Below are 24,311 nucleotides of genomic sequence, written 5' to 3' on the forward strand. Positions count from 1 at the left end.
GTACCTTTGATACACAATGCACCTTTCTTCAGTTTTAATTCCCGGTCTTATGTATCTTATCCTCGAGGGCTCGTGAAAGTCACTGTTTTCTTCCTCTGAAAAGGCCAAGGGCAATTCCCTCCTTGCAACCCTTTCTGGTCTCGCCATCTTTCTCCTTGTATTAAACTGCCATCTCGGAACTGCTGCTTTCTCTGGTGTTTTGCCTCACTCAACAGCGTGCTCTGCCTTTTATCCATGTGGGTAAGTGTAATGGAAGTCAGGTGTGTGTAATTATCAGTAAATGCCTGACCCTTGTGTTTGGAAATGTCAGGTATACGGCTCAGGTTTTAGTCCATTGTCGCTCATGGTGAACTATCCGAGACAACATGTTTGTGTCGGAAAAGTGGGAGTTTGAGTTCTTAGGTATCCTACCTGGTAGGAAGGGGAAAAGGTGTTACAACGAAGGGGATACTGCGACTCACCCTGCGGTGTCCCACTTCCACTCCCCGAGGACCCCTCGTCCAGGTGATTCTCCCGCACTGGTCCCCCCCAGGAACTGATTCCAAAAGCGATGGCTGTGTCCTGGCCACCTCTGTGACAGATCCCCGGGGACTAACGGATGAGACACCTTCAGGTTTCTCACATCTTTCATTTCAGTTATTGCTTTTTTTAAAATACAAATTCAAAGAACCCTATGACTATCTCAGTTTAAAAAAAAACAAGAAATCTTTTAAAAGGCCACATTTAAATGATTTCTAAAATACCTTAACTTTCAATTGCAACAGATTGCAATGAAAAGGGGACTTTAAATGATTTTTGGAAATCTTTTTTCTCTTATATTTCTAATGTGCAAACATGAGCTACAGTATTTGTCCTTCATTCTTTACCTACATTTTTTTGCATACATTAAAAAGTGTTAATCTTAAACGCCATCACCTTTATGAGCAGAATGCATGTCATGGAAAAGGTACACTTCAGGAGAATTTAAGAGAATCAATAACACAACAGGACTGCAGTTGTATTATAAGTGTTAGTGTACAAAAATACAGTCCATTAGCACCCAGGGGATAACAGCTGGCCAAGCAGTGTGTGCCAAATGCCCCTTCCTTTTATACAATGGGCACCTTTCTAATTGTTTTAAAAACATTACATATACGGGTTGATGACTTGCCAAGCAAGTGTTTTTTATTTTGTTATTTTATTTTGTTATGTCTGATCCCAGACTGAAGAACAGGACCAGGTGAGATATCAGGCACACATATATTGTCTTCTTGTATGTACCACAATGGGTATGTCCAGATTAACCCTGGCCCATCTGGATCACTGGGATCCACCACTATGGTCAGTACCATCTCTGCAACTGTCAACCATACCCATCAGAACCCCAAGCACGCACTCCAGATACTCTCCATTCCACAAATGATGTAGCAGTGTTCATGCACTCACCACTCCGTAGCTGACACCCTGTTAGCCTAACCTACACAGCACTCACCATTACCCAGAACTACATAGTAATGATGACTCTCGGAATGTGGCATTATTGCTTTATTCCAAAATGTTATATAAAAGGAAAACCTTGCTTGAAGAAGGAGATATGCAGCAAAAATACAGCACGAGAGGAAAGAGCAAATCAGATGCCCTTTTTCAACATCATTGATTACACCACTTATCAACTGTTTCAATGTTTCTTTGGATCAGGGGGTTGTCCCCTAACAACACTTGCAATCTAAGCAACTATTGACTGGTGGCTGGTCTACCTTGGATATCAAAGATTTTATAAAAAATGGGTACAAAACAATTTTAAAAAGATTGTTGAAGGTAACCAGATCCTGGACCAGTTGCAATTAGGGAAGCACAGAAATCAAACTGCCTGTGTCTCTATGTGGGACTATATCTTGGTCAACCCTGGTCAACTCTGGTGATCTGTCTTTTTTGGTGATGTTAGATCCTACTGTCGCCTTCAACACTGTGAATCACACAAATCCTTTACCCTGCTTATAAAACTTAGTTGGTATATCAGAACAAGACCTTAACTAGTTTCGCAGTTTCCTCTCGGATAGATCCTTGGCTGTTATAGAGGGTCCTTTGATTTCCGTTTCTATTCCAGCACCCTGCAGTGTTCCCTAGGCCTCGCCATTGTCAATATGTTTGTTCAACATTCATTATGAACCATTGATGATTATTCTTTGGAAATTCAGCCTGCTGTTCCTCTCTTATGCTGGTGATACAGAGCTGTTTCTCAGGGCCCCCAGTCCTTTTGAGAATGTTCTCCATCTTCAGCTTAGTCTCAAAGAAGTCAACAATGGGTGGTGAACAAAGGACTTCAACTAAACCCTCTAAAAACAGAGGCAATGTGGAAAACACCTGTTGAGGGATGTAGGTTGATACCACTTTCCGCTCTTTGGTCTTCCTACAACCTTTTCCTCCACGGTAAAAGAGGTCAGTGTAATTTGGGAATCCCACTTGAGATTAGGTCACAAAGTGAATGAAGTAGCAAGGTCTTCTTTCTTCCGCCTCCAACTGCTCAGGAGCACTCTTCCTTATCATCCTGAAGATGATCAGGCAACAATAGTTGGCACACTGGTTAACTCTCTGCTTGATTATGCCAATGCATTATACATGTGGGCGTTTCGGAATACCTTTTCATGGGGCCTTCAAAATGTTCACTATGAAACAAACTGGCTTATATTTAAATTTCCGAAATTCTCTTTAATTTCTGCTTTTAGAAACCTTTTATTTTGGCTGCCTATTCATCACCAGATTATTTTTGAGATACTTTGTTTAACTTTTATGTTTGTTTACGATGTGGCACCTCAATATCTTACTTGTAAGATTTATTTTTACAAACCAGTGAGATCACTGCAATCCTCACATCTGCATTTGTTGACTATCCCAGATACTGGCCCTCATTACGACTCTGGCGTTAACCAATGGCGCTAATAGCACCATAGTTAACGCAAGTAACTTACCGATTCCGCCAATGGTAAATGGGGAATTACCACCCCATTCCAAGGATGGCGGGGCGGTAATTCCCCATTTACCATGGGCCCTTCCCCATTCCCATTTTTGCCCCATAGGGCTCAATGGGACTGGGGAAGGCGGTAACCGCAAATTGCGGTACCGTAATTACCTCGAAAATCCTTTGCGGGTCCCTACTTTAACGGCTGGTCCAGACCAGCCGTTAAGGTCGGGAGCCGCAAAGGGACCTCGTAATCAGGCGTTAAGGGTTTAACGGCGCCGACACCATTTACGGCGCCGTTAACTCCTTAACGCCTGGGTCGTAATGAGGGCCACTGACTGCAAAACAAGAGGACACCCAGATGTAGTGTATACTGTATGGTACTTTGTGTTATGTGCATTATAAATCTGTCAAATCAATCAATCAATCACTTATTGCTTAATTAGGTGACTGGAGAGCCTGACTTAACAGCCCTGAGTGAAGGCAGTTAAAGGGGGTGATGGTACCTAATGGGCAGTAGTTCTGCTTCCACCTGAGGGCACTAATGCTTTTAGCACCCAAGCTGGGGGACAGTTTGCCCAAGAAGTGAAGAAAGCATTTTTTGGCTTTTTGCAATAATCCTGCTGCACCGCCATGGCTAATTGTGTACACAACGGTACATCACTACGTGATAAAGGGGCATGCGATGGCCTAAAGAGTAGTCAACTAAAGGCAGTGGGGACCATCTAGTGCCTTTGGCCCACCACAACAGTTGTGAACAAAGTGTGGGGCAGTGAAGGGCAGAGGGAGAGCACTGTAGTGGGGTAAGAACAGATCAGCCAGAGAGCTCGGTTTGGTAGGATGCAGAAATTCCAAATAACTGCGTGTTAATATCACCCTGAATTGGTAAGGATGACATAACCCTCAGCTGCAACTCCAGCCCTCTTATGCATGTTATGCAAAAGTACCCTCATCAGAAAATAATATTCCATACATATTACAACTATACATATTTTCCCATACAAATAATGACACACGTTATTGGTGAGAAGGCTTGGAGGGATTTATTTTGCCTTTTACTTATCGACATTTTCATGTGCATTCTGGCCAAATGCATCTCTTGTGTGTATTATTTGGTGGCTGTTCAGACTTGATTTCAAATTAAAATGTTTCTCACAGTTGGTGCATGGGAATGGTTTTACTCCTGTGTGTATTCTCTGATGTTTGATAAGATTTGAGCCTTTACTGAAACTTTTGCCACAGTCAGTACATTTGTATGGTTTCAGTCCTGTGTGTATCTTTTTATGGGTAATAAGATTAGAGATTTGACAGAAGCATCTCCCACATTCAGTGCATGAATAGGATTTTTCACCTGTATGTATTCTTATATGGGTGTTAAGGCTCGAGTCATGACGAAAACATTTACCACATATGGTGCATGTGTACAGTTTCTCTCCTGTATGTATTCTTTGGTGCTGGACACGAGTTGAGTTGCGAATGAAACATTTGCCACACTCATTACATGAGTATTTTTTCACTCCTTTGTGTGATCTCTGATGATTGGTAAGAACCGAATTCTGACTAAAGCATTTTCCACATTCATTACAAGCATATGGTTTCTCTCTAGTATGTATTCTCTTATGATTGGCAAAATTTTAATTATGACTGAAGGACCTCCCACATTCTACACACATATATGTTTTTTCTCCAGTGTGTATTCTTCGATGTTGGCTAAGAGTTTAAATTGTACTGAAATTCTTTCCACAGTCTGCACATGTGTATGGTTTTTCACCAGTGTGTATTCCCTTGTGTTTTGTAAGGCTTGACATCTGACTGAAAACGTTCCTGCATTCACTGCAAGTGTACGGTTTCACCCCTGTATGTATTCTCTGATGTGAGGCAAGACTAGAAATCCGACTGAAACCTTTGCCACATTTGTCACAATGACAGGGCCACTCTCCTTTATGATTCAACTGATGAACAGTCAGACTTGTGGACATACTGACCTTTTCCCACATTCATTGCATGGATAGGATTTCACTTTTTTCTGTAGCTGCTTTTTTTGTTTAATGGCTGTTGGTTGTCTGACAGACGTACTCCTTTTAATACTTGTGTAGGATTGAGCATTACTATTATCAGTGTTACTGAAAGGCAATATCTCACTGGAATCTTGCCTGTCTGCAGACATGGGGCAAGGACCCTGTCCTGTATCTATTTCAAAATATGTTATTAATTTGCTGACAGTGTCAACATCATTTGAATGAGGATGTATTTCTTTTACAGGGGTTTGGTGCTTGCATTGGGATGTTTTCTCTTTCTTGCAGACTTCATCATACTTTGAATACTGAATGGCTGCTTCATTTTCTGACTGCTGATGACATTTCTTGGGAAAGCTCTCTTCATCTGTGCGTCTCAATACTATCTCTGTTGGGATGAAACATGTAGCAAACATTAATATACAGACCCAGTTATTTATTTGCTACTAAAAGCCATAAACAGTAATAACACAGCTAAGTCGTTTCACATTTGAATACATGAATGCTGTACTTTTATTTTGCAATGTATGTGACACTTATCAACAAAACAGCAACATCCCAAATAGTGGCAATGTGGAACTACATCACAGAGTACTTTTATTGACAATAAAGGACAACCCTGCCTCTTAGAGGCGTGACAAATTACTTGACAAGCATAATCTTCATATTTCCTCCTGAGACAACTGGGTCATCTACTAGTGCTTACTTTGCTGGTGGTAAAATGCAAGTAAATGTGTGAATTCTTAATATCAGAATGTGACTAACACCTTTTATGCATTATCAAAGCTGTACATACAAACAAAACCTGGGCATTTTAGAACTATTCATCCATGTCATAGCTGTCCTCATTCTTCAAGTACAGGCGGGTAACATGGTTTGAAATGAAGATTCTATGAGAAGGAGCTAAAACCAGCTCCTGGGATTCGGGTATCATCCAGTAGGCAAGAGCTACTGCTGGGGAACCAGGAGCAAGTACACAATGCACTACACATCGAACTTCCATAAGAAATGCACATAACTCTCCACCCATCAAAGTTGATGTCACATATACATGTTTCTACGTCACCATTTGGCATGGGGGAGCCAAAGCTGGCTCCTGGTAATTGTCGCTTTTAAGCTAACCAGGCACTCCTATGCTAAAAGTAGGAGCTAAATAGCTTGCAGCAAATTTCAAACCCTGGAATAATCATGTCCTTGGTCCATCTGCACTGAAAACAAACCTCCCATCCAATGCAGTACCTTAAGTGTCCTTCCTATCCCCTTTGCTGTCAGACACCTACTGGGGCTGCTCACATCACTGCTGGAAGACGGCAAGACTCTGTCCCAACCATATCTCAATGACGCCCATCTGTTTAATTTGGACAAAAACATGCTAAAGGCCCAATTGATAATGGAGCTTTTACAGTAGGTTTATTACTGGTACTAAGTTGAATGTTACTCAAAGGAAATAAATCTAAACATTCTAGTGTTTAGCTCATAGAAATTCAGAAGCCTTACATTCTCCTCATCAGAATTGATGTATATTCCCCTTTCACAAAGTGTATTCTGTAGAGGAGAAGCCAAGTGCCTCTATCAGAAGTCCCACCCCTATTTTGCCTATATGTTGGAAGCCAGAAATTGCAACATGCACGACACCAATAATTATCCCTATACTGCGAAGAATCCTCGAAACAAGGTATCCATTGAGAAAGCCCTATATGATGTACCTGTGGAGAAATGACAGTCTCTTTAAGGAGGTTCCTGAAGAAGTGTGACACAATGAAGGCAAGAGACTGGTAACGTCACCTGAAGCAGAGATGACGAACCAAGAAGAGATGCCAAGGAAGAAGGTGAATAGACCTTATAGAAGTTGATGGTGAAGTAAAGAATCGAGTAACATTTAATGTGCGGAATGAAGATTGCATGTGCGGAGATCACTGAAGAAAATGCAAGCCGTTTTATAATTGTACAGATGCTGAAATGCAAGTAGACTAAGTAATCATGAACGCTGGCTATATGTAGTAAATGGATTGCAGGCAGTGCCGCCATTATATATATGTGTATAGAATCTGGATGTTCCACGTCGCACTTTTGCAAACTAGGACTTCAGTTGCAAAAAGGCTGAGAGTGTGGCGCAGTAGAGAAAGACAGCTGACGATGAACGAAAGATCGAGAAGGTTGTCTGGCCCAGTGTCAAGGGTTGGGGCAGCCAAAGAAACTGGTTATCTATTCGAGAAGATACAATGAATGTGATAAACTAGGCAAGCTCCTGTTTAGGTGCAATGGAAAAACAGTATGAGTGCCAAGTTTTCTTCATTTAATAGTATTAAAGGCAAAGAAGGGGCTCGATAAGAACACTTTGGGAGGCCTTTAAGGCAGACATAAGGGGGGTGTGCCTCTCCATGATGGTGGGGATGAGAAAGAGACTTCAGGAGACACTTCATCAGACGGAGGAACAGGCGGCGGGTCTAGATAAGGAAGCAGGGGAGGGGGCTCAAGTCGGGGATAGATTGGCACCATGCCTGGAACACTACCAAGACAGCCTGGTGGCCATGCAGCACTTTGATAGGGACAGGCGGGACATCTGGCTACATGGCGAGGGAGACAAAGCGGGGAAGCTGCTGGTATGGCTAATCAATCGGGAGGTTCCAAGAAGGGGGATAATCCAAATTAGAACTAAGACTGGGGAGATGGTGGGCTCCCAAGAAATGATCAATCAGATGTTTAGGGAGTTCTATGAAGACCTATATACAAGTGAGAATGGGTACGTGGCAGAAGCCATAGAAGATCTGATGGACATGATCCAGCTGCCGAAATTGGGGGAGGAGCTAAGGGCGGAATTGGAGGCCCCAATAGAGGAAGGGGACTTCTGCTGGGCGGTGCACGCTATGATGAAGGTCACGTCTCCGGGTCGTGATGGCTTCCCTATCGAATTTTATTCAAAATGTATAGACCTTCTAGCCCCCAAGAAAAGGTGTACGATGAGGCCTTCATGGAGGGGATTCTCCCAGACTCTATGAGGGAGGCAATTAAAATGGTGATCCCAAAGGAGGGCAAAGATCCGTTGGACTGTATGTCATATTGCCCATTTCTTTATGGAATGTGGATGGGAAAATCCTGTGCAAGATGCTAGTTGCAAGGCTGACCAGGGTGGCCCCAGAGTTAATTCCCACTGACCAGTGTGGGTTTGTGGAGGGTTTGAATACGACTATCAATATAAGTCGCCTCCATCATATTTTGGATCAAGTTAGGTCCCGCAAACAGGCCTTGGCGGTGGCCTCCTTTGACGTTAGGAAGGCGTTCGACTCTCTTGAGTGGAAGTGGCAGTTACGTGTCTTGAGGAAGTTTGGGTTTGAGGACAACTTGTGCAAGTGGCTGGCTCCACTGTACAATAAACCAATGGCAATGGTTAGAACGAACAACTGGATATCTAGGAAATGGGAGTTAGGTAGGGGGACTCGCCAGGGCTGTGCGGCATCTCCGATCCTTTTCGCCTCGCGCTGGAGCCCCTGGCACAATTCCTGCGACAAGTAATGTCGGAGGCAGGGATAGGTGTGGAAGGGGTGCAACATGTATTGTCACTTTACGCCAATGACCTCTTGCTGCATATTTCCAATCCGCAGGAGACCCTCACGGAATTCCTTGAGATCCTGAAGAATTTCCGCTGTATGTGGGGGAGACATTCACTCATAATACGGGCGGGGTGCTCTCTAGGATAGGGGACTCGGTCCAATTTTGGAAGGAGTTGCCACTCTCCCTTATGGGGAGGATGGCGTTGTTGTCATGCGCCGCCTCCGCACCTGGCGTCTTTGGCCCCGCTGCCGCTTAGGGACTTCCTGATTCCCGTCACGCTGACGCTACGTTCTCTCTATGCGGTCTAGTCTTCGCCGCCGTAGCGCTATTTAACCACTCCTCTCCCTGAGCACAGCGCGTTGCAACCTTCCACGGTCAGCTGCTTTTCCTCGCTGCCGCGGTCTTGCTACACGCTGTTTACCTTTGGCTCCTCGAGCATTTTTCTCTTACTCTTTCCGTCCTAAATACCGGTCCTACTCCGGTCCCAGTTTTTCGTTTCCTCTCTATCTCCATTTCCTTAGTTCCAGCTCTCTGCCTTTACCTTGTTTTCTTTACCTTTTGGCGTTTTACGCTGCATCACATTTCCACCTGGTTCCGGTTGCTGCTTTCTCCCATCATTCATCTGCATCACGTCCAGCGGCCATCAGGATACTTACCGGTCCTAGGGGGTTTTTGCCTACTCTGGCTTTTTTCCCCCTTCCTGTCTCTCCCGGGAGGGGGACACGGTCAGGGCGCATTTACACGCTCTCACTGTGGCTTCCTCTTGTGGGAGACACTCTCAACCTAGAAAAAAGGAAAAGGATTATACGGCGCATCGAGCACTCAGTCCAGCTGAAGAGGATTTCGACTCCACAGGTGAGGAGGTTGAAGAGAGAAAGAAGGGTATTACACCAGTGGTGGAATCGGAAGCTGACAGTTGTGCAAGATGGTGGTATTACCAAGACTGCTGTAAATCTTCGCTAATATACCCTATGTGGTGAATAAGGTATTTTTCAAATTGCAAGACAGCAAGGTGGGGGAGTTGTTACGGAGTACAGGGAGGAGCAGGGCCTCCCTCTCGGCGCTTCGCAGGTCCCGGGCCGCAGGCGGCCTGAGTCTCCCTGACTTTGAGAAATACTATATAGCAGCACAGCTACAGGCTGTCTTGGAATGGGGGCAACCAAGGGGGCGGGGGGGCGGTCGGACAATGAAGAGTCTGATAGGGGCATTGTCACCGTTCAGGTGGGGAGTTGAGCTGCTGTCGGACCCGATGGGAAACAAAGGATCCTCGGTTGAGTTTGAGGCAGTAAGGGGAACATGGAAGAAATACATTCGGAAAAAAGGGTTGCCTTCCTTGGGGAGTAGACTGGAAACTGCGACGGGCTATAGCAGGGGTGGGGATTCAGCGCCTCCACAGTAAGAGATGTGAGACGGTGGGTGATTTGTTTGAGGAGGGTAAACTACTCACATTTGGGGAATGGTCCTCTAAGTACGATTTGCCAAAAGGCATGTTTCTGGCATATGAAGCTATTTTTTGCAGATTGGCGGAGATGTGGGAAGGGATACCGGAAGAACCGGAGCCGAGTATGCTTCTAAGGGTATTTGTAGGACACGCGGGGGGGAGCTAGAATTTCAAGGATTTATAAAGCGCTAGTTAAAGGGGAACCCCAAGTGCCATTGAAGTTTAAAGAGAAATGGGAACAGGATGTGGGACACACATCTCAGATAAGGGGTTGGAGGTGGCCTGTAAATCGATCCGGAAGGTCTCACCGAACGCGCGGTTCCAGCTGATTCAATTCAACATACTACACAGGACATATGTGACCCCGTGAAACCAGAAGGCTATGAATACCACTCTTTCAGATGAGTGTCCTTGATGATCCCAGCGGGATTCTGGCATATGGTCTGGTCCTGTGGGGTGATTGTACGATATTGGAATAGCGTAATTGAGGAAGTGAATAGATTGGTGGGGTTGAACTTAGAACGCAACCTGCAGATCTGTCTTTGGGGGACCCTCCCAGGGGGGAAGAAACACAAAAGACGTAATAAACGGATAAAATTCTTTCTAGTACTGGCCACACGACGGATGACTATCAGGTGGAAGCATCCCCAAGGTCCAACAATATCCGAGTGGCTAAGGGACACCCGAAGTTGGGGGATGGCCAAAGTGGCGATACTACGGGGGAGGGGGGAGGAAACCGAAGGACTGGGGTCTACAATACAGTGGTCTTTACTTTTGAATGATCTGGCTAACTCCAACGACTTGAAACCACCCTGATGTCTCCAGAGCATGGGGAATGGGGAAAAGATGGATAAGGGGAGTCGCAATGGAGTTGGGGCCCAACAATGGTGTGATCCACGGGGCTATTGGACAGAAGAGGCTGAATGCCGCAAACGTAGGGATGGTTGGAGGGCTACCCGGCCATAGGAATCTGGAGATGTGAACTAGGGGAGTGGGGGTGGGCAGAGGGTTCTCAGTTTGAAGTATGCTGTTTGTTATGTCAAAAATGCAAATGAAGAGTATAAAAAAAGGCAAAGAAGGAGCTCAAAACATGGTCTCCTGTCACATGAGATAGATGGAAATAGACTTTGGGCAAGCTACATTGAAACTGAAGATAAGACCGTGCTAGCACTCCCTTCTGTTCTCAGGCGCAGTGATACTTTGCAAGGCCGAGTTCAAAGACAATTTGAATGGCAGACAGCAGGAGTGATGATGGATGATGGGCTAATTGGGTGGGGAGGTATGGTCAAGTCCACCCACAAACACCTGTGTACCATCCTGCGTGCTGCTAGCATGTGGAATATGCCAGAAGGGTACAAGCGTGCCAAACAATTGTAGAGGGCCACGTAGCAAAGAGCCCTATAGTTTGAAAGCCAATGAAACATTGTGTATTTTATGACACTGAAAATGACTTGCACTAGGGGTGGGCATAGTTGTCCACCTGAGTTTAGAGATCCAATCACAATCTTATCCCCCATAGAAAGTATACTAGATGTTCCCTGTAGATCAACCACAATCCCAAGTAGGTTTTCTTATTTTGCCACGTAGTATGACATCAATGATGACTGGTTTTTACTATATAACTGTGTTTTTTATGTAACACGTTGAGAGAAATACTGTGAGAAGTCTTTGATGTCCGTTGTACTCCCTGTTTTAGATAATTGTTAATAAAACAGCTAAAGTTTGCCAACTTCCTGAGTCGGTCTTAATATTGATGTAAGAGTTAATTCTGCATCCTCATCCATCCCATACAGCGCTACCTCGCTTAAAGGGCCTACAGGTTCAATTCTCTTGTGTTGAGGATTAACATCTGACTGAAACATGGGAGTTACCTGTGACATAGACATGTCATTTCAGGCACACATCCAGTATTCCAAAAGAAATATCCACTTCCAACTCCACATGCTGTGATAAACACTACTTTTGTTTTGGTTCCAGGATAAGGTGGATGTAGCACGAACAGTTACCATTAACATAAAAAACAGCCGTACTGATCTTACCAGAAAAAGTAATCAAGAGATGAGACAATTTTTACATTTATGGGGACCCAATTCAAACCAGTAATTAAGTCCGATATCTGGGATACACAATTAATAACATCACTAAAGTGGGGGATACTAAGGCAATATCTGCAATTGTTGCTCAACTAACGAAAATCAAGTGCAAATATTGCAGGTTTACCTAGATTCCCTTGCTAACTTACTATAGCCAAAACATCTTCCGTCATTGTTATATGGGATTGAATGTATATGAAACCCCATATGAAAAAGAACTTGACCACATAGAGGGAACTATCTAGAACAAAGCATTAAATCTACCATTATTTGTCCCTATTGTGGTTATTAGGCTAGACATGGGTATTTAATTGATTTACTCATATATCTTGACAAAAAGATTGATGTTGCTGTCTAAAATTGTAAAGCCGGCAAAAGCCTCTCTGTACAAGGAATTGGCAATAATATTAACAAAAGCTGTAACACACTTAAATAATTCTATAACCCCTGCATGTATACCTTAGTAGAAATAGGGTGCAACAGAGATTTGTTAGCACTTGATCCACTTAGGATAATACGCAAAGTAAGAGAACTTGACTGGATCAAACAATGTGTCAAGTTAGAGCAATACACTGTATTAGGGGATTATAAACTCACAATTAGGCGATATGACACACTTCCAAGCTACTTGAAGCACTCTCCTTGCCCCTTCTATCGACAGATTTATTTGCACTTCAGGTTAAACCAGTTGCGCACCATGGATGTTTGAGGTCTGCGAAGAGGAATTCCCCAAAATGACTGAATTTGTTTTGTGTAAAACAGAGGGCCTCCTAGAAAATTGGTGACATCTTTTTTATGCTGTGAATGTACAATTGATATTTGTAGGGAATTCCTAGTTCCCGTCAGTCTATTGGACCCTTCAGCACTTCCACAGAGGTCTTAGCCTGCTTATTAAGTTTTTCTTAGATTTTTCGTGGAGGACATAATGGTTATTTTTATAGGGGTTAAGCAATGGTTAGGTTTTCCGGGCTTATACTAAGGGCCTCCTCCTCGATTGTGGGGGCAAGCCTTTGGCTACACCATACATTTCTCATAAAATGACGGGAACCACTTAGCCCACATTTTGAGCAGATCTTATTTTCTTTTCTTTTGGTGATTCCTTCCCCAACATATTTAGTAGCTTATCCACCATTTTACATTGGGCCACTTTTCCAGTATCACTGGTGTTTTGAGAGGAATAATCAGAGCCGGAACTTAAGTTCCGAACTCTTCCATGAATAAAGCCCTTCAAAAACTCCAGCTTAGAGGACATTGCAGTTAGGAGAGCTTGCTGTTCGTGAAATTCTTCTGAGATTAGATTGTAGGAGTTCCCCATCCGGGAAAGGGTAACATTCAAAGCATGCAATGCCGAACCAGATGTATTAGGTGCATCATGCATAGTAGTATGCATATGAATAGATCCCTCATCTTCTTGTGAGAGTTCATGCAACGAGAGGTCCTGTGATGAAAGCATTTGTTTAGGGTCCAAGGGCTCCGAAGCAAACAGCGTTGGAGATTGGGACAGGTTTTCATCTAGCGCTCATTGAAGTCCTGGGGAAAAGAAAATCCTTCGTCCTTCCGAGTTTGTCTCCAGTTGATGAGGCGTAATTTTCCTCAAAGAAGACATTTCTTGAGCTGGCTCTAACGGAGTCTCAGACATGTTATTGTTCATTTTTAAACAGGATAACTGTAAAAGCGCCGTAACAGTCAGTGCTGAAAGCATAGTCTCAATGGATCAAGGAGGGAGGTTTAGTTTATGTAAATGTGCCAACTGCTGGTTGTTTGCAGCTTGAGCTGCCAGATTTGCAGTATTGGCAACCTTTGCTCATCTCCTTAGAGAATACATACTCATGTATTCCTGTCTTGGCGGGTAAAGCAGCTTGTTAGAAGGACGGAAACTAGATAGACTCTTCCATTTTTTCACCACCTTTATGGTGATTAATGCAAGCGCACATTTTACTAGGTTTGTAGGAACTTTACTCAATTACAACATCACTCCTTCGCATCTTTTTGTGTTCCTCTCCCATTCTCTTTTTGTCTCTCCTTTTCCTCCTACACTTCTCCTTAATACTCCACCCTCTCTCCCCCTCTCACCTTCTAGTCTTCCCCTCCGATATCCATCTCAACTACTCTTCTCTCCTTTCTCTCACCAGCCACACTTCACCTCTACTACTCTCTCCTCTCCTACTACTCTCCTCTCTTCATTCTACTACTCTGTCCCCCTCAACTCTACTACTCTCTACCCACACCTTCGCTCACATTCACTCTCCTTTCATGTCCTTAGTCACATCCCTATTGACTCCCTACTCTCCCTCTATTACTTCCAATCACATCCCTTGCACACAAATCCATACGCAGTATCATTTTCTCTCACCAACCAATACCTCACCTTGCACACTCCTTCAGCAATTCTCCTTCAAGCCCTTCTACACCGTCCTTCATCCACTGATATGTTGGCCCTCCTTCTTCTCCTTTGACCTCACCTGAACAACCCACACCTTCCTGCCCTTCCTTATATACTCTCCTTTCCCTCTCCATTTGCTCTTTCCCTCACCTGGTTCCCTGGGCCAACGGCTGGTTTACCTTTCCCAACAGGAGGTTTTTACAGGTGAACAAAAGCACAAAGGGGTTATTAAGCCCCACCGCTTTTTATGCAAAGGTCTGCCTGCATTCATCAACGGTGGCCCGCTGAAGTGAGAATCAAGTTCTATGTCCCAGTTCATGTGAGGGTTTCCAGGGGTGTGCGAGATGCCGGTTTCGCAGGGTGACTGTTCAGGGTCACCGGTGCAGATAAGAATATTATCCTTGTAGGTTAGACTTTGCATGCTGAGATCGCTGCTGATGGTGCCCCTCTCATCATGCTGACCCATGTCTCGTTGTGTATCTTAAAAATTAACAAGGGGGGGGTCCTGGGAGTCCCTCTGCCAGAGATTAGTCCTGGTTACGAGAGACTTACCCAGAGTCTTTAGCTCACTATCATTCACAGAGAAGAAATATCCTAAACATATCAGTCTTTGTCTTGCCCTGGGGCAGTCCAGCACCGAAATGCTAGACAATTCTCCTCTGAACAAGAGTACCAACAGCAACCCCAGACAAGTGTTTCGGGCTGGTTGGACTCATCAATAGGTTGGAGCTGTACCTCTCTAAGAATAGTGAGCAAGGGGTCCACGTCTGGATTCCCCTAGTAACTTAGGTTGAGACTCAAAGTTACTTAAATATGCAAATTACAAGGGGGGTCTTGGGATTCAGAGGAGAATTGCCTAGCATTTCGGTGCTGGACTGCCCCAGGGCAGGACAAAGACTGATATGTTTAGGATATTTCTTCTCTGTGAAAGATAGTGAGCTAAAGACTCTGGGTAAGTCTCTCGTAACTAGGACTAATGTCTGACAGAGGGACTCCCACGACCCCCCTTGTTAATTCATTGTGTATCTTGACACTTGATGTCTGCACTTACCCCTGCACTTGCCACAAGCTGGTCGCACTTACCTATTGTTTTATTTATTTTATTTATTCTTTACTGTTGATCCTATGTATTGCACTGCCCCCTCTACCTTCACCACGCACTTTCCCTTTCCTCCCTCCACTGCACTTGTGCGATCTCAATGTCACCTGGCCTAGTAAGATCGTTGTCTTTGTCTTCCTTCTGTTCCCCCTCCCTTGCCTCGTCGTGCCTTGAAACACTTGTCTATAGGTGTGTTATAAGTGCCATTTCATATCTGCTTTCAGTGGTGTGGATTGCTCTGAGGCCAAGCATCTTTGCACAGTATCTCTACCAGTCATTCTGCTTGCTTGTTCCTTCAACGCTATGTATGCTGGATATTGAAGTCCTGTGGGATAAGAACAGAACTGGCCAGCATTATAAAGTACAGGCATGGGGCAAGAAGAAATGTTACTCAATTCAAGCATGCAGGCACAGGTAGAAGCCCCTGGAGCTTGTCTGCCCTGATGGTCCTGTGGCATGTGTAGGAACTGTGAAACTGGGACTGGCCTGTGGTGAGGCAATAACACCAGGGGATCCTGCTCTGTGCCAGGGACCACAGGAATGTGAGAAGGTGAGCCAACCCATACCTCCACCAAGCCCAACATTCACTGGCTTGTGATGGCAAAAGACCCCCTAAGTAACTACTCTGTTGGTTCCCAGACTTTGTCAAAGGCATCACACAGATAAAAGGTGCAAAAGCAGATTTTGGTAGAGGCTCAGAATTCTAAAATTTGCTATGGACATTGCTGCTTTTAGCCACAGGTTTGGATAGCGATGACCAGCTCCTGAGTATTGCAGTTTAATTCTTTTTTTATTAAGCATTTGGCTTTACATTGAAAACCTTAAGCTTGTTACAAAACCTATTTTTAAAAGCAAAGAAAAAAGAGATAAAAAATGAAAACAACATTTATACATCTAACATTTTCTCTGGTGTAAATCCAGTCCAAGTCTAACAGTTTTCATTTTATGAGACGTTTGGAGAACCAAAGGCATTGAGAGAGGCTTTTGGAGAATCGGCTGACATGCAGCTTGGGGAAGCATTCTGGGAGAGCTGGTGAGAGCAGATGAGATCGATCTAGCAGGAAGCTTTGGCAGGAGACCAGAACACTGAGGGGCCAAGGAGAGAGGCCCTGACAGAGACTGTGCAGGGCTGGCAGAGGGAGCTGGAAAGGAGAGAGAGGCTCGAGTCCTGCTGAGAGCTTTTGGGAAGCTCGACCATACAAATGGGGAGTTTTGCTGATTGAGTATGAGGCCTAACTGATTGATAAAACATGTGTAATGGGGAATTAGGACATACACTCACACAGAGCTTTTGGTTTGATAGAAGGGGAGATCAGACGGGGATTATCTCAGAGAGAGAGTGTGGTGTAGAATGGAGAGGAATGCTGAATGCTGACACTTGCCATATGTATTTTGCTATTAGCAGTTGTTGTTATTAGGCATGCATTGTTATTAGCAGGACTGGATGATTGTTATTAGATTGCTTGCATAGAAGCCAGTATGCTTTGCTAGTACTGTTTATCATGCCTTGCTGTGCATGAATAAAAGTGTTTTTATTGTTGAATTATTTCATGTGTTTTCTTTGCATCTTATGTTATTTCATCTTGTGTCTATTCTTAGCATTAGGGTATGTTTGTGTGTCCATAGCATAGCAATTTGGCAGTAACGCAGTGCACAATCGCCCTGAGATACATTTGCAGGGGGGCCAGAGTCGTCCACCCCCCATGAGATAGATTTTTTCGTTCTCACAACTGGACAAAAAGGGAAATGCAGGGCAAAAACCAAAAGGGAGAAAATAGAAATAAAATTATAATGGAACAAGAATAGGGCAAGAAAATGAGAGCGTGGGAAAAGAATAAAGAAACAACTGAATTTTAACAACTAATGGTGGGCAAAGGATATGAAAAAGGTAAAAAGGCATCACAAGAGGGTGTGGCCAAATTAGCTGTTGGAGCAGCCGCTTTGTACCGAGATCCTGGCAACATCTTCTTGTTCGCTAAGAAATTAAGCAAATTGGGGTACAATTGATGGTATGAAGGCGCTGATATTGGAAAGGTAGGTGGTGAGGTGCAAATTAGGACAAGGAACTGGCCCCCAATCAACATTTTTAATGAAATGACAGAGGCAACATTTCCAAGAAGGTGGGTGCTGGGCAGGAGTGAAGCCTGGCTGTTACAGACACTGCTGAGGCCTCAGTGAAGGGAGAACAGGTGCACCCAAGGCACTGCTTTGAGGTGGATCGAGCAACACAGTCTGACGTAGAGAAGAAGCGGTGCCAGGCGTGGATCTCGCACTGCCCACAATTGGCAGACAAATGCTATCTTTGAAGGCGGTAGAAGCAGAGGTATGCATCTGTACCGGTGAGTGGGGAATGGGCAGGCTAGAATTTCCCCGGGCCATGCGGCATGCAGCGATGTGAATACTGCTTTATTGCAAGAGTGCTTCTGTTGAGAGGATGACGGGCTTGGGTACCCCTGGATCCTATGAACAGACTGAGGAATTCAAGCATGCCCCCATTGTCGGCTCTACTCATGTAGAGCAATCCTAGTAGAAAGCCTTGCAAGCACAAGCCAGTCCATTTGCTGTTTCCATTGTTGCCTCCCTGAAAGAACACACACATCACTTCTCTGAGGTACTTTCTCATTTAGCAAATAACCACCTTTTTGCGAAAGCAGAAAAATGTGTTTTCCATCAAGACCGGATTGAATTCTTGGGATATGTTATCAGTTCCTCAGGCATTCACATGGATCCCCAGAAAACCAAAGCTGCCCTGGGCTGGCCAGTCCCTCGGGAGATTTCCGGGATTCACCAATTTCTATCACTGCTTTATTGCTGGCTATTCCAAACTGATGGTGGATATTACTCAGCTCTGCCTTTTTGGCTCTCAAGAAGGCATTTATGGTCACCCCAGTTTATGGCATCCAGATGACACACTTGTTTTTATTGTGGAAACAGATGCCTCAGATGAAGCTATAGGAGCCGTGCTCCTAAAACGTAATCCTAGCACCAAAGCTGAGCATCCTATTGCCTACCACTCTAGGAAACAAACCCCTTGTGAAGTGAATTATTCTGTTATTGAGAAGGACATTGTGGCTATAAAAGAAGCCTTCCAGGAATGGAGACATCCTCTTCATGGTGGACGTCACAAGGTGGAGGTACGTTCTGACCACCGTAATTTACAGTATCTGCTGAAAATCCACTGTACGAACAATCGTCAGACATGTTGGGCTTTTTTCTTCTCGCAATTTGACTTCAACATAACATACATCCCGGGAGCCCAGAACTTGAAAGCTGATGCCATGTCCTGACTTCATGACCATGAAAGCATGGCTGCCAGCCACTGTGAACCTGTTATACCGGCTAAGCATTTTCTAAACATCATTACTCCATTTGTACAACAAGTTAGAGAAGCCACTGCTCAAGACCCAGCACCTTTCAGCAAGATTCTTTGATGCACAAAACTGAGGAGTTATGGTTTCAGGGTAACCGCCTCTATGTACACACAATGGTGCTTCGGTCTGCTTTTCTGTTCAGTCTTCACGATTCACGTGTAGCCGGCCACAGGGGGATCAAGCCTTGTTTGGATCTGGTCTCTTGACATTTCTGGTGGCCTGGTGCGTTGGTATCCAGCAACAAGTACAGGACTATGTTATTTGGTGCCCTATTTGTGCTCAGAACAAAACCAAATGGTGACATACCGCTGGGCTACTTCAACCACTGGAAATGCCATTGCCCCTGACTTCATTGTGGACATTATCATGGATTGCTTTTCAAAACTGCCACACTTCATTCCACTTGCTACTGTACCCAAAGCACCACAACATCTACAGGTTGCATGGACATTCTAGCAAGATCATATCGGATCGAGCACCACAATTAATTTCTCGGTTCTGGAAGGCCCTTTGCAGTCTTTTAGGAATATGCCATGCTTTGAGTTCTGGTTATCATCCACAAAGTAATGGTCAGACTGGATGTACCAACCAGTCCCTAAAGCAGTATCTGCAATGTTATTCTAATGCTCTACCAACAAATTGGTACCAGTGTCTGGATACGGCTGAGGTGGCTTATAACAAAGCCTGGCATTCCTTCATCAAGATCAGTCCTTTCTTCTGCACCTATGGTCGTCATCCTAAGATACTACATTTGTCGTTACCTGTGTAAAGCGTGGTGCCCTCTGCCAATAGCTGGCTGCAGCAACTTTCGCATGTACATCAGATGGTGGCAAAGGATCTCTGGGATTAGAGTGTGCGGTAGACAAACGCTGTAGATGACAATGTGTGGTTGAGAAGCAAAGACTTACCTGTTCGTAGCCTCCTTGTCATGGTGGCACCTCACTTTTTGGGTACCTTTCGCATCACTGCCTGTTTCTCGCCTGTGGCTTTCCGCTTGCAGTTGCTGGCTGGTTGACGTGTACATCCGGTATTCCATGTTTCCTTGCTGAAATCATACTTGGAGGATCCATATCGTCGTTCCTACCTTGGCCTACTCCTTTGGATGTCAATGGCATGCCTGAATATGAGGTCCACAATTTGTCCGATTCCAGATTTTGTTTCTACTTCCTGATCCACTGGAAAGGCTTTGTCGCCTGTGACCGCTCCTGGGAACCACCTTCCAACGTTCATGCACCTTGTCTGATTTGACGGTTCTACCTTTGCTTTCCATGGAAGCCAGGTGCTCTGGGAGGGGGGCAATGTTCAGGCTCTGGGTCTGTGAACGTCACAGCCCGCTGCAACTCACCTGGTGGTGCTACCCACGATGGCCTTTGTGGCACAGGGGGACCAGTAGGCGCATGGACCATCTTGTGCAATGCTGCAGTTTTGGGTTCAGCAATGGGAGCTGACTCAGTGGTTCCCGGATGCTCCCCTCTCTTTCCAAAGTTTCCTAGCCTGCTTGATCTTGGACTGCAGCTCCTCACAAAGGTACTCAGCCTGCTCCATCTGCCTGTGGACCCTTCCTGACCAGAATCTCCTGCCGTTTGTTTGTGGTGTCAACTCACATCGGCTTCACCGGCCAGCGCTTGCCGCTGTCCTTAGACCATGAAAATCCAGGGAAGCTGTCCCGTCGCATGGGGAGTTTACCCCTGGATACCTTTTCCTGTTTGCCTTATTGGGAAAGAACCTTGAGGGTTAGTCGCTGAGTCGCACTGATCACATGGCTTCACCCTGGAGAAAACAGGAAAAACAAAAAGCGTATCAACGCAGCCACAAACACATCAGCAAGAAGACCAGGTACTTGACAAGTAGGGTCGAACCAGAGAGTGAAGACATGATCTTCAGTATATGTGATGAAGAGGGAAGCATAAGGGAATATATAGGTTATCCCTTGCCTCTGACAGCTAAAACTACCCTGTTGGGAAAATGGGCTGTACTGAGGGAGTTACATGATATTCAGGAACTTTCCTGCCCCTATGAGACTCTATGTAAATCGCTAGTTGCACTATTTCTATCAACAAATGGGGATGCTTTGAATAGTTCATTTGTGTTAAATCTCCTGCATACTATTCCACAGCTATGAGTAATTTATGGTGATTAATGCAAGCACACATTTTACTAGGTTTGCAGGAACTTTACTCAATTACAACATAGGTGTGCTTTCATGTGTAGCTCACCTTGGTTCACAAGATCTCACCTCGCTTTCATCCTTTTGATCCTTGTAAGAGTTGTTCATGGAGATGGGTCCCGTATTAGTTAACAAGATTTCCCAAAATGAGATAGCTTGGCTTCAAAGGTCGCTGCGGGAAACATGCGGGAAACAACAGGAAACACAGCAAACTAACTTGCAGCACTCCGCTGTGCTTCGCTGGTGATGCTGGTTTTGTACAAAGCTCCTCCTTCTGAGTGAAACTGTATGAAAGACTCGGCTCATCGTGAGTCTATCGCTGAAAGTAGCACCCTGCAAGCACCAGCAAACACACTCGCAGCACATCTTGGATTTTAGATTAATTTCCCTGACTCTCTGGTTTCCTTAAGAGCCGTCCTACTTTCTCTTGTCTAGTGTGTGCCATTTCCTCTAAAGCCCAGGTATCCCTAAACCCCAGGCTTGGATCTAGAGATTAGTAATCGTTACTATTCTAGAAGCTCTCTAAATTGTTGCGATGGAAAAAAGGCAAATGCCTTCCCTCTCTAACTCCATCTGGGAACGATCTAGGTGGTCCCTCATCTAAAATACCCAAAGAATGCATAATCTAAGGACTGATGTCTTCAAGACACTCAGGCCCCATTGGCTCACTCCTTCGCATCTTTGTGTTCCTCTCCCATTGTCTTTTTGTCTCTCCTTTTCCTCCTACACTTCTCCTTAATACTCCACCCTCTCTCCCCCTCTCACCTTCGATATACATCTCAACTAATCCTTCTCTCCTTTCTCTCACCAGCCACACATCACCTCTACTACTCTCTCCTCTCCTACTACTCTCCTCTCTTCATTCTACTACTCTGTCCCCCTCAACTCTACTACTCTCTACCCACACCTTCGCTCACATTCACTCTCCATTCATGTCCTTAGTCACATCCCTATTGACTCCCTACTCTTCCTCTATTACTTCCAATCACATCCCTTGCACACAAATCCACACACAGTATCATTTTCTCTCACCAACCAATACCTCACCTTGCACACTCCTTCAGCAATTCTCCTTCAAGCTCTTCTACACCGTCCTTCATCCACTGATATGTTGGCCCTCCTTCTCCTCCTTTGACCCCACCTGAACAAGCCACACCTTCCTGCCCTTCCTTATATACTCTCCTTTCCCTCTCCATTTGCTCCCTCCCTCACCTGGTTCCCTGGGCCAACGGCTGGTTTACCTTTCCCAACAGGAGGTTTTTACAGGTGAACAAAAGCACAAAGGGGTTATTAAGCCCCACCGCTTTTTGTGCAAAGGTCTGCCGGCATTCATCAACGGTGGCCCGCTGAAGTGAGAATCAAGTTCTATGTCCCAGTTCATGTGAGGGTTTCCAGGGGTGTGCGAGATGCCGGTTTCGCAGGGTGACTGTTCAGGGGCACCGGTGCAGATAAGAATATTATCCTTGTAGGAATACATGTAGGAATTGCATGCTGAGATCGTTGCTGATGGTGCCCCTCTCATCATGCTGACCCATGTCTCGTTGTGTATCTTAAAAATTAACAAGGGGGGGGGGGCTGGGAGTCCCTCTGCCAGATATTAGTTCTGGTTATGAGAGACTTACCTAGAGTCTTTAGCTCACTATCCTTCACAGAGAAATATCCCAAACATATCAGTCTTTGTCCTGCCCTGGGGCAGTCCAGCACCGAAATGCTAGGCAATTCTCCTCTGAACAAGAGTACCAACAGCAACCCCAGACACGTGTTTCGGTCTGGTTGGACCTCATCAGTAGGGTGGATCTGTGCCTCTCTAAGAATAGTGAGCAAGGGGTCCATGTATGGATTCCCTTAGTAATTTAGGGTGAGACTCAAAGTTACTTAAATATGCAAATAAACAAGGGGTGTCCTGGGAGTCCCTCTGCCAGACATTAGTCCTGGTTACGAGAGACTTACCCAGAGTTTTTAGCTCACTATCTTTCATAGAGAAGAAATATCCTAAACATATCAGTCTTTGTCCTGCCCTGAGCATCCTATTGTTTACCACTCTAGGAAACAAACCCCTTGTGAAGTGAATTATTCTGTTATTGAGAAGGACATTGTGGCCATAAAAGAAGCCTTCCAGGAATGGAGACATCATCTTCTAGAGGTCGCTGATTGGCTGATAGCTCCGGTAACGCGGGCCGCGGAGGACATATCACATGTCATAATCACGTTAGGTCATGTGATGCGGAAGTACGGGCGTTCAATACTATTTAACCGCCGAACAACGAGAGAGGAATACGCTCCGTAATTGAGACCATGCAGTCGACAGACGTTCCAGTTGGATGAGAGCCAAACAGAGTGAGAAGGTAAACTAAGAGAGAGCCCTGTATGTAAAAAGGTTGCCCTTAAGGTACTCTTGACTCAGGTAGGCAAAATTTTGGGCACACTTTTTTGTAAACCGTGTAAACGTTGTATTTTTAGTGGGAATAAGGAGCTCCAGCTCAATTACAGCTGCCGACCCGGATCATGATGGGCCACAAGCGAGATTGACATCTAGAATAATCACTGCCAAACAGAAGGAAAAGTCCATCGGCAGCGTGTGTTTACCCCTTGAAGATACTAGGTAAATTACGGCCTTTTTTGAAACATGTGCCTAATTGATAAACAATGGGGAGTTATATATATATATATATATGGTTTCCCAATATATCTCTTTCTTTTCTGGTGCTAAAAGACAAGAAGAACACGTTAGGCAATTGATGTAGGATAATTAATTGGAATATATCCCCAATGCAGGATAGGAAACTGTTAAGCTCTGCAGAATAATATGAGGAAACTCAAGACAACTGCAGTAAATCTAAATGTGGCGTGTTTTTAATTAAGCCTCTATGGTGTTTTCCACAGGGCACAGTCCATTGAAAGGACTCCTGGCTATTCCCATGCGCAGAACATAATTAATTAACCAGTGCATGGTAAGTATGTAGAAAGCATAATAACATGCTTTTGAAACTTTTTTGGTAGCCTAAATTTTGGACATTAAGTGGTAATCGCTACTTTCTCTCCTTTTTCCTCCATTCTTTCTCCATATATATATTTTTTTCCCTTCCCTAGCAAGAAACGGTTCTTACTCTTTTTCAAGAATCCAAAGCAAATCAACCCAAGAAATGTATTTTGCAAACAGGGCAGAAGGACTCACAATTGTTTGTTAAGAACTTGGTTTGTAGAAGACAACATCAATTAAGATTTGAATAATACAAGTCTTGAAAATTTAAG

The 24,311-nt window shown here is 44.6% G+C and overlaps 1 protein-coding gene across 1 annotated transcript in view; it reads right to left on the reverse strand.

Annotated features, from left to right (window-relative positions):
* Positions 1 to 1,509: 1,509 nt before the first annotated feature.
* LOC138577721 (uncharacterized) overlaps positions 1,510 to 24,311 on the reverse strand; it is a 160,432-nt gene continuing 137,630 nt past the window's right edge. The window contains exon 3 of the mRNA XM_069649651.1: positions 1,510 to 5,341. Coding sequence (XP_069505752.1) covers positions 4,902 to 5,341 — 440 coding nt within the window. The 3' untranslated portion in view covers positions 1,510 to 4,901. The remainder of the gene's footprint in view (positions 5,342 to 24,311) is intronic.

The sequence above is a fragment of the Ambystoma mexicanum genome, chromosome 1p (assembly GCF_040938575.1).
Source record: "Ambystoma mexicanum isolate Mex_15411 chromosome 1p, UKY_AmexF1_1, whole genome shotgun sequence".
NCBI classification, from domain to species: Eukaryota; Metazoa; Chordata; class Amphibia; order Caudata; family Ambystomatidae; genus Ambystoma; species Ambystoma mexicanum.